We start from the raw sequence: 11,088 nt of genomic DNA, 5'->3' as shown, positions 1-11,088 counted from the left end.
CTATAATATTGAATTTCTTTACTATATTTTTGCATTTATGTGCTAAAGTAAAACAAATATAGCATACCTAACAAAGTACATAGGAACTTTGTAGTTCATCCCAGAGGAAGTCTCTGCAAACATTGAGCAAAATAGATACAACGACCCTTCTTCCCTCGGCTTATTCGGTTGCTCAAAATTTGTAACAGGCTCATCAAGAGAAATTCCTTCCCTTATTATATCATTCCTTTGTAATCATTCTGGTTTCATTTCAGTTACATATGTTATTTATTTACGAAAATGTTTAATGTTTAAATGTGATTAGTCAGTTACCGACTTTTGGGCTTTTTCAATTTAGTAAATGGTATATATGGGTTTTTCTTTAAGTTTTTTTGGTTTTATTTATAATAATAAGATAAAATAGTCAGAAAAAAAATCCAAAAATGAGAAAAAAGATATGTGAGTTTCTTAGCTCAAGATTTAATGTGGTATAAGTAATACTAATAAATAACAATGGGGTACTTAAAGAGACTCAAGCCGTTATGATTTTTTTATAGAATTTAGTGTGGTTTAAAGAGTATAATAAAGGCTAGATAACCAAAAGAGTCAAAGCATTATTTAGCTATTTTGTTAATACGAAAATAAGAGGAAAATGGCAAAAAAAATGAAAGAAAAGAATAAATAAGAACTGTTCGACCTAANGAGTCAAAGCATTATTTAGCTATTTTGTTAATACGAAAATAAGAGGAAAATGGCAAAAAAATGAGAAAAAAGATAAATAGGAATCTTGGCCTAAGAGATATACCACCTCACCTTTTTATATATATATATATATATATATATATATATATATATATATATTATGAAATACTTGATTATGGTGGATGTCCATAACTCCTAAGGGAGTAACACCCACTACTCTTCTCCATTAACCTCCCACTACTTCTCACCATTATAGTTGTAACTCCCACACCTCCATAACCTACCCATGATCTTCCTCCATGATTTCAAATATTTAATGTCATGTTTATGGTATTCTTTTGTATACCTCTATGTAAGCCTATAAATAGAGGGTTTTGGCACCACATTGTACATACTTGACAGACTTGAATATATGGAAGAAATAAGAATCTCTTCTCTCTTGCTCGCTACATTCTTGTTTATTTTCTTGTTTTATATTATTACTTTAAGCTAAGTTTCGTAATAATATATATATATATATATATATATATATATATATATATATATATATATATATATATATATATAGATATATATAGATATATAGATAGATAGATAGATAGATCCGATGCTTCCTCATGTCTTGTTCGATAAGGACTTATTAAGTAAAAGTTCATAATAAATATGGTATATGTTATCATCTTTATTTCATGTAAAAAATAGAAAAATAAAAAAATGAAACAATAAAGACCATCTGATTTTGGAATGAAAAAACACGAAAAAACAAAATAAAATAAGGAAAAAATAACTAAAATAAGTGGAAAGAATATGGGTGAAAGGAGAACAAAAGTTTATTGGATCGAAAATAAATTATATTCCTCCACGTTTCAGTTTCCAACATATGTAAAAGACCTTTTCAAGTAGGTTTGCATACCATATTCCCAATTTTGCTACTTCTGGTTGAAACTTATTTATCAGTTGATCATGGTTGCTCTTTAATAGCATCTTACTTAATTTTCCAACATTTAGTTGTTTAGTTTGCCAGTTTCAGAGGGAGCTGGTTCTGAAGATTCCCTTAAGTCATCTTCATTATGCCAAACACAGCAAAAATGTTTCTTAGCGTTAGGTTTACGAATGAAAGTTATCTTAATTATCTTCCACACAAGGCCGCCGAAATCGTGTTTCTTCATAATTTCCAGGACCCTTGTTCCCAAGAATGCCCAATTCCGACGTCATTCTCTCCCGTTCATATGATTTAACCTTGGTTCAACATTCTACATACTTTGAGCAGGGGCGGATTTAGGGGCGCAAGGGTGTTCTCCCGAACAGCTTTCGTCGAAAAATTACACTGTATATATAAGGTAAAAACTGTGTTTTACCTTTATATATTAAGTTTTGAACACCCTTAACACAATCCAAAAGTGTAGTTTGGTGGTCAAGGGTGTTCAAAATCTACATAAGGTCATGGGTTCAATTCCTACTAGCTACAAAAAATTTTTTTTAACCCCCTTCGACTAGAGACTTAAATTAAAGTACATCACAAGGAATGGGGGGGGGGGGGGGGTGATATTTTTTTAAAAAGGTTTGCCACAAGTTATTTTTAAATTTAGAAAATGGATTTAATGAGTGGGATAAAATAAACTCAAAAGAATCACATTAGGGTGTCTTTGTTACAAAGATGAAACAGAGTAAATATAGTTTATTTTTTATAGTAGAGAACCGAATATGACTCTTTTTCGGGTTTTAATAGCACAAGAGCAAGTTTCAACTTTTTACTATAAAAATAAAAAGGGAAAAAGCCCGGATTTGCTCCTCTACTATAGTATATGGTTTACATTTGTTCTACGTTATACTTTTCGTCCAGATTCATTCCTACCGTTAACAAAGTTTGCACAATTACCCTCTGTCCTAAAGTCCCTTCATCGTGGCACCTGACCTGTCACGACCCAAAATTCAACTAGTCGTGATAACACCTAATCCAACCCGCTAGGTAAGTCAACTGACAATAAACCAATTCCAATGAAGTTTAATGAGACAAATAAATAAAAGAAAATATCTGAATCTTATACATTTCCGAAGGACTGGTAGTACAAATCATGAGCGTCTAAGATTTAGAATTTACAAAAGCTGGTATGAAATAAGGTATATCATTTGTTTGAAATATACATGAATAGATCTTTCATAAGTCTAGAGCTACCATGAACAAGAAGCAGCTATAACCGGAATGCAGGTAAATCTTCAAATCCAGCTCCCATTGAACACAACAACATCGGCATCCAACATCTGCATGCAAGGTGCAGAAGTGTAGTAGTATGAGTACAATCGACCCCATATACTTAATAAGTAACAAACTTAACCTTAGGTTAAAAGTAGTGACGGGCTGGAACAAGGGTCAGAATCCAACACCAATAGCCAACAACAGTTCATAACAACATAATAAAAGTGTTATAAGAAGTAATTAGAGATAAATGTCAGCTCGTTCACAATTCCGGAAAACTAGGTACGCTTTTCAAGTATATCAGTGAAAATCCAAATCTTTTATCAAAATCACCAAAAATATGAGTAAGTTTGTAAAACTGTGATTTTTTCCAAAACTCTTCAATAATAATTAAGATGTTTTATTTTTCAGATAGCATGAAGAGAGTACATCTCTATGCCTACATGTCACTATGCAGGTGAAATCATGAATGTCACCAAAATCGGGTAGCAGGAGAAAATGCATCTCTATGCATGTATCTCAAGTATGCATGTCAAATACAATGTATCTCAGTGATGAACTCATGTACTCACACTCTCATAGTACTCAATCTCACTGTCCCACACTTTCCACTCATCATGCTCAATCTCTCGTCACGCTTAGTCCCTCAATACTGTATATGGCCAATCCACCCTAGGGAAGATATATATATATATCAGTCACTCAGTACTGTATAAGGCCAATCCAACCCAGGGGAAGATCCATACCCAATTATAAATGATTCGGGCAAGATCCATGCCTAGGGAAGATCCATCCTCAATTTACATCAACTGCACTCATTGGGGGTGTCTACAGACTGCAGAGGGGCTCCTTCAGGCCAAGCGCTATAATAAGCCAGATCCAGGCATAAATCAATAAAATATGTTACGGTGTGCAGTCCGATCCCATAGATATCACTCACAATTAGGCCATCGGCCTCACTCAGTCATCAAACTCTCCGGCATCTCGGCTCACAATGTCATGAAACTAGCCCAAAAATAATGATATGATGCATCAATAAATAGCAACAGAGACTGAGATATGATATGCAATGAATAAATATGACTGAGTATGAAACTTCAATTTGAACATATAATTCAACTACAAAAATGACCTCCGTGGGTCCCAATAATACCAAGATATTCCTAAGCATAATTTCTAGCATGAATTACAACTTAGGCGTTCTAACACATAGAGTACAATGAAAATATTTAGAGAAGATAGCTACACAGTTCCATGGAATCGACTAAATCACAATTTATACGGTGCACGCCCACACGCCCGTCACCTAGCATGCGCGTCACCTCAGCATCAATCACATAACACGCAAATTCGGGGTTTCATACCTCAGCATCAAGTTTAGAAGTGTTACTTACCTCGAACAAGCCAAATCCAATACCGAGCAAGACAAATGATGCTCCGAAAATGCCACCTCGCGCGTACCGACCTCCGAACGGCTCAAAAATAGCCAAAAGCAACTCAAATACATCAATTAATGCCTAAGAAAACAATTCCAAATGATAAAGGTCGAATCCTTAATCAAAATCCAAAACCGGTCAAAAGTCACACCCGGGCCCGCGCCTCGAAAGCCGACAAAACTTATAAAATCTAGCAACCCATTTGATTATGACTCCAACCATACTACTTTCACTCAAATCTGACTCCGAATCGATGTTCAAAACTCAAAAATTCGCTTTATGAAGTTTTAGACAAAACCCCCCCAATTTCTCATAAACATTCATCAACCAATTGCCAAAAAATAAGATAAATTCATGAAATAAAATTAAAACCAAGTGTAGAACACTTACCCCATTCCTTGTGATGAAAATTACTTCAAAAGTCGCCTCAATCCGAGTCCCACATCTGAAAATATGATAAAAGAACACAAACCTCAGTTTTTTATAGCTTCTGCCCAGCAGTTTCCGCATATGTAGTCACAATGTCGCATCTGCGACCTCCGCTTCTGCGGAACAAATTTTGCTTCTGCGAATAAATCCCTGAACCAGCAACCACCGCTTCCGCGATCTGGTACCCGTTTCTACGATCGCGCTCTTGCGTACATTGATCCGCATCTGCGGTCGCGCAGGTGCGCCCAAGCACCCGCACCTACGATCCTCACGCCCAGCTCCCTCTTCACGATTTTGCGATGACATTGCCGTTTTTGCGGCTCCACACCTGTGCCCATAGCTCCGTAGGTGCGGTCACACCAGAACCTCTGCCAAACCAACCTTAGCCAAAATTTTCAAAATGCTCTGAGCCTCGTCTGAAACTCACTTGAGCCCCTCGGGACCCCGTCCGAATATATCAACAAGTCCAATAACATAACATGGACTTACTCGAGGCCTCTAATCACGCATAACAATGTCTAAACGACGAATCGCACCTCAAATCAAACTTTATAAACTTTTGAATTTTCAACTTCCAAAACTCGCGCCGAAATATATCAAATCAACTCGGAATGAACTCAAATTTTGCACACAAGTCCCAAATGACATAATGAAGCTATTCCAATTCCCAGAACCATAATCCAAATCCAATATCCTCAAAGTCAACTTCCGGTCAAACTTATGAACTTTCCAAACCTTCAAACTTCTAACTTCCGCCAATTTGCACCGAAACCTTAGAAATATCCACATGCAAATTCGGGTATACTCCCGAGCCCAAAATCACCATCCGGATCTAACGGAACCATCAAAACTCCAATCCGAGGTCATATGCTAAAAAGTCAAACTTGGTAAACCCTTCCAACTCTAAAGCTTCAATCATGAAATTCATTCTTCCAAATTAGTTCTGAAAAACCTAAAATCAAAACCGACGATTCACACAAGTCATAATACATCATACGATGTTGCTCAAGACTTCAAATATCTAAATAGAATGCATATGCTCAAAATGACCGGTCGGGTCAGCATATTCCACTAATTAATCCACCCTAGATGTGTAATAGTTGCTCATGCTACAATAAATGGGGGATATTTTTTCTTTACTCTCTCTCTATTTTTCTATACCAGTGACCATCGTTGATGACCACCAAAAACCCCATCGGCGAACTACAAATGCTAAAGGATAACACCAGCGACTACTCTTCATTGTTGATTCTCATTCTTTCCTTTTTATTTTTTTTCCAACTATAACTAGATCCAAAATGCTAGATCTGCCCGGAAAAGCCCAACTCCGGTGACCGTATCCACTCCTTCATGTCTCTATTTTCTTTTTACCTCATTTTGAAACTTTCATGAACGAACCAAACTCTTTCTCAATCCTCCGTTTCTCAAACTCTCAGCAAACATCTCCAATCTCATGAAACCTCAAGTTATACGAGACCCCATTTGTGAAACTCAAATCACATAACTTTGGCTGGCCCGATTAGCAAGAAAATTGCAGAAATCGAAGTTAGAACAACTGAAAATTGCTTTATAATATTGCAATTGAGAGTGATGCAACAAATCATATATTGAGTTCTATTTGGACTGGTTTGTGGTTTGAGATTGGTTAATTTGAGCTTCGGGGATTGAATTTTATCCTGACAATTAGAGGAACAATTGATGGTGGCGCAAGAACACAACTCCTATTCTTCAAAACTTGATTTTGCCAATTGGGTCATTCAATATTGTTAGATACTTTTATAGGAGGGGACTATGACACTTGACAAATCTTTTGGCATTGGTCATTCTGGCCAGAAGTCGTCAGAGGGCGATTTCACCATAAAATTGGTAGTGGTAATATGTATATTTCTCCAGATGTATGTGTATAGAGGCACATGTTCTTGACATTGAGATAAAGATATATAATTCTAATTTTGCAAAGAGTGGTTTGGAGTTGAGAGATAGCGAAAGATGAGAATATTCTAATAGAGGGAAAAGAAGGTGAGAACATTTCAATAGTGTTCAGATTAGGTCTCCGATCTGTGTAAGGGTCTGTGAGTTAAGAGAGGGAGAAGAAGACAATAATTTTTTAATAAAAAAAAAGGGTGGGTTAATTAGTGGAATCTGCTTACTTGGCCGCTGATATTGACAAAATATTAGAGGAGTCAGATGCCACGGTGGAGGGATGTTAGGACAAAGGTCAATTGTGCAAACTTTGTTATTTGTTAATGGTAGGGGTGGATCTGGACGAAAAGTATAACGGGGATAAATATAAACTATATATCATAATAGAGCGATAAATTTGGACATTTTCTCAAATAAAAATAAGGAAAACTTACACATATATTCCAAATAAATCTCAACTTACCAACCTCTAGCCATTAGTCATAGACTTACCAAAACTAGCCAATAAAAATTGAAAAACCAAATAATAGGGTTTTCTCTCTCAAAGAATCACATGCAAAAATCACCTTCCATATTTTTAAGCGTGATTAGCAACATTAGATACAAGACGGAAAGGAAATTTCATGGACGGGGTAGCAAATAAGGTGATGAAATACAAAAATCTATACAATATTCCAAAAATCTAAACAAAAAAGGAACTTTTTCAATGGGTATAGTTGAAATTCATTGAAAATATATAGATAAGTCAATATACAAAATTTGAGGAAGATTGGAGGTGATTTGGACTGGTTTTGTATCAAAATTCGTAATTAAATCGAGTTCAAAAAAGTCTTCTGCGACACATGTATCAAACATGTATCACGCATGTATCACACACACAGGTATACATGGATATACATGTGATACACAATTGATACAAATATGATACATATGTGATACACAAATGATACACAGTGTGATACACATCATTTTTTTTCATGTTCAGCTTTTACTTCGAATTTTCAAGTCAAACCACCTCAAAACTTCATCAAATCATCCCAAAACTGAGATTCAAGCTCCTTAAGTTGTGCCCAATCTATTCTAATAACAGCCACTCAAAACAAAGCAAAAATTTGATATTTTTTGCTACAAATAGTTAATTGGCTAATTTGGCTAATATTAGTAATATTTTATCAATTGGCCAATTTTTGTAATGAGCTACTTATAAATGGACATAGCTGATAATTTCCCCTTCATATAATCGATCTCAACTTGTTTGGGACGAAGCTACTGGTGTTGTTGATGTATTGGTGTTTTAAAAATGTTCCACATTGCAACTTTTCTACAGTTAGTTATATTCAACTGTAGTTGTTTTAAGCAAATAAGTGGTCATTATTGTGAAGGGGAGCTTTGGCGTAACTGGTAAAGTTCTTGTCATGTAAGTGGTCACAAGTTCGAGCTCGGAAACAACCTCTTGCATAAATGCAGGATAAGATTGCGTGCTATAGACCCTTGTGGTTCGGTCCTTCCCCGGACCCGCGCATAGCGGGAGCTTAGTGCATCGGGCTGCCCTTTATTATTTTTTAACGTGGTCATTATTAAGAATTTCTCAGCTACAACCTTTTCAAAAAACTGGGCAAGCCCGATACACGAAGCATCATGCAGGGTCCGAAGAAGTGCCGCACCCAGAGGTGTGATGTAGACATACCTATTCTAATGCAAACATTAGTAGCTGATTCACGCCTCGAACTCATGACCTATTACACACGAAGAAAAAATTTACTCATTGCTGCAAAACTCCCTTACGATGAGTGACCAATGTAACAGATGAACCAGATGAATAGAGGGATGCAAGAAAACTTATATTTCATCTAATAAAGCTGATTGAGAGCTGGAGCATCTTGAGTAGTACTAATCTTATTATGATTCTTGAATTTTTCCATAGATTGTGGGAACTCCAACATATATGTGCCCTGAGCTCCTAGCAGATATACCTTATGGATACAAATCAGACATATGGTCTCTAGGTAAATAATCATCAAATTATACCTATGTTGCTCAGACTTTCAAATATACCGCCAGGTGCGTGTCAGATCCAAAGTACTGCATTTTCGGAGGATCTGACACAAATACGACAACATTTTTTGGAGTGTTCGAGCAACATAGCATTATACTACTTTAACTTGTTTTTTACCCTGAATTGCTTGCAATGATATAATGATTTGCTTGTCCAGGTTGTTGTATGTTTGAAATTGCTGCTCATATGCCTGCATTTCGAGCTCCGGTAAGTTACATAAGATCCTATATATCTTCTGCAGTTTCACTTCTGTAGTTCTATTCATTGAAAGAACAGGATTTAATTTGTAGTTAACCAAACAGGATATGCCTGGACTGATCAACAAAATAAACAGATCCACTGTCTCTCCACTTCCAACCATATATTCCTCCACGTTGTAAGACAATAAACCGATAGATTTCTCATTTTCACGATACGTTAAGTTTTAGACTAATTCATCAGCTTCGTGTACTGATTTGTTCGTTCCAGGAAACGATTGATCAAAAGTATGCTAAGAAAAAGCCCCGAACATAGACCTACGGTCAGTTTAACACACTCGCATTTTGTTGTATCCCAGAATAACGTTGCATATACATATATAACTGGTCTAATACTTTTTATGTCGTATAAATTCAGGCTGCAGAGTTGTTGAGGCATCCACATTTACAACCATACCTTGCCAAATGCCGGAACTTGCCACCAGCATTTGTATCAGTAGTTTCTGACAAAGAAGCAAAACATACTAATGAGTCAACTTCCAAGCCTACGTTAAGAAAAGATCAAAGGCTTCCGAAGGAAATTAGACAAGCCAAAAAACAAGACAAGGTTGTTGCAGTTGAAAAAGTTCATCAACTCAAAGGCGAAGCGCCTAATACGTGTAAAATCAAGAAAAATAACCTTCAGATCAAGAAAGTAGAAAATTCGGAGAATGAAAGACGCCAAAGCATATCCGTCAAGAAAAGTGGAAGTACTAATTCAAGAAGCTCCACAAGAAGTACTTTGACTGATCAACATGAAGCTGATACGAAAGAATTCGTAGCTGAGGCTTATAACATAACTGAGGGAAATGCGGGTACAGATCAAGAAAAGCATAAACCAACCGTTCATAGGCCTATAGAGAGCAAGAAAGATGCAAAATCTCAACCAGAAGAGCAAAATAAACGCACATTGAAGAAACCAGGAATACCAAAACCATATAATGAAGTTGCAGCAAAAGCCATTGATCATCTATGTACTAATCGGGATACAGAAAAACACGATGGTCATAAACGTGCAGCGAGTGAGACATCAGTAATGGCTACACTGAATTTGTTACAAGGGAAGAACAATGTGGGAATTAGTATGAGCAATGAAAGGGCAGAAGCACTAGAGTCATTACTTGAATTTTGTGCAGAGTTACTTAAGCATGAAAAGATAGAAGAATTAGCTGGTGTGCTAAAACCATTTGGAGAAGAAGCTGTTTCTTCTAGAGAAACTGCAATTTGGTTGTCAAAAGGATTAATGAATCTTCAAAACCAAGCTGAGGAAGCTAAAAGTGCATAGGTTTCTTGAAAAAATTCTTGTAAAATGTAAGCATTTGATTCTTGTTTTTGAATTGATCTTGAATTAATGCTTGTAGATAAAAGCTTAAAAACAGAAGAAGAGAACAAGGTAGCTCTGTGCTTATAACAGAAGTAACGGTAGAAAAAGGGCAGCCCAGTGCACTAAGCTCCCGCTATGCGCGGGGTCCGGGAAAGGGTCGGGCACAAGGGTCTANGGGGGGGGGGGGGGACTAAATGAGAGGATCCTATCTGTACAGATTTCTATTCCTGTAGCGACTTGATGAATTTACATGCTGTTTTCAATTTCATCCTTTAGATCCTGTATATTGCACCAAAGCCAATAGCCAAAGACATTTTAAGTTCTAGCATCTGTACGGAAACAGCTTTCCCTTCGAAACAAATGGAGTTTCTTTCAGCCCACAAAACCCAAAGATACAACTTGGCACAGTAATCTACAGACTTCTTGCTGATTTCGTGATCCCACAACTGTCCCGAACAGTCAAGATGTCTTTCATAGTGAAACACATGCCAAAAGACAAGTTCAAAGGATTTAAAAACAAATTCCATAACTGCCTTACATAATGGCCATGAACAGTTGCTCCGGGGGTGGCCAAATAAGGCTTAGCTGATCGTATCACTATCGAGTCAACTTGAACAAGTATAACTTGACCCGATTTGAGGGGCGGTCCATTTTTGGCTATACATACATTTTCACAAATAAACTGTCCAAGACTAATTATTTTAGATGTCTCTTCACAATAATTGTGATGGAGAAAATACCAATTCAAATTGACTGGATTTAAAATAATGGTACGACATGGATCGGGATTAAAAATTTTTCCATTT

The 11,088-nt window shown here is 36.5% G+C and overlaps 1 protein-coding gene across 1 annotated transcript; it reads left to right on the top strand.

The window, feature by feature from the left end:
• Window positions 1–8,510: 8,510 nt before the first annotated feature.
• On the top strand, window positions 8,511–10,295 carry LOC109219068 (serine/threonine-protein kinase Nek6-like). Its single transcript, XM_019383485.1, has 5 exons — window positions 8,511–8,672; window positions 8,880–8,929; window positions 9,025–9,098; window positions 9,191–9,242; window positions 9,338–10,295. The coding sequence occupies exons 1-5, from the start codon at window positions 8,612–8,614 to the stop codon at window positions 10,241–10,243; spliced, it is 1,143 nt and encodes a 380-aa protein (XP_019239030.1). The 5' UTR covers window positions 8,511–8,611; the 3' UTR covers window positions 10,244–10,295.
• Window positions 10,296–11,088: the final 793 nt, after the last annotated feature.

Source organism: Nicotiana attenuata, unplaced genomic scaffold (genome assembly GCF_001879085.1).
Source record: "Nicotiana attenuata strain UT unplaced genomic scaffold, NIATTr2, whole genome shotgun sequence".
NCBI lineage: Eukaryota > Viridiplantae > Streptophyta > Magnoliopsida > Solanales > Solanaceae > Nicotiana > Nicotiana attenuata.
The sequence above is the reverse complement of the archived record's forward strand: the minus strand, read 5'-3'. Positions and strand labels throughout refer to the sequence as shown.

Coding starts and splice junctions, on each gene's coding strand:
- LOC109219068 (XM_019383485.1), top strand. CDS start 8,612: ATGTGCCCTGAGCTCCTAGCAGATATACCTTATGGATACAAATCAGAC. Junction 8,930..9,024: donor TGCCTGCATTTCGAGCTCCG/GTAAGTTACATA, acceptor TTAACCAAACAG/GATATGCCTGGACTGATCAA. Junction 9,243..9,337: donor GCCCCGAACATAGACCTACG/GTCAGTTTAACA, acceptor GTATAAATTCAG/GCTGCAGAGTTGTTGAGGCA.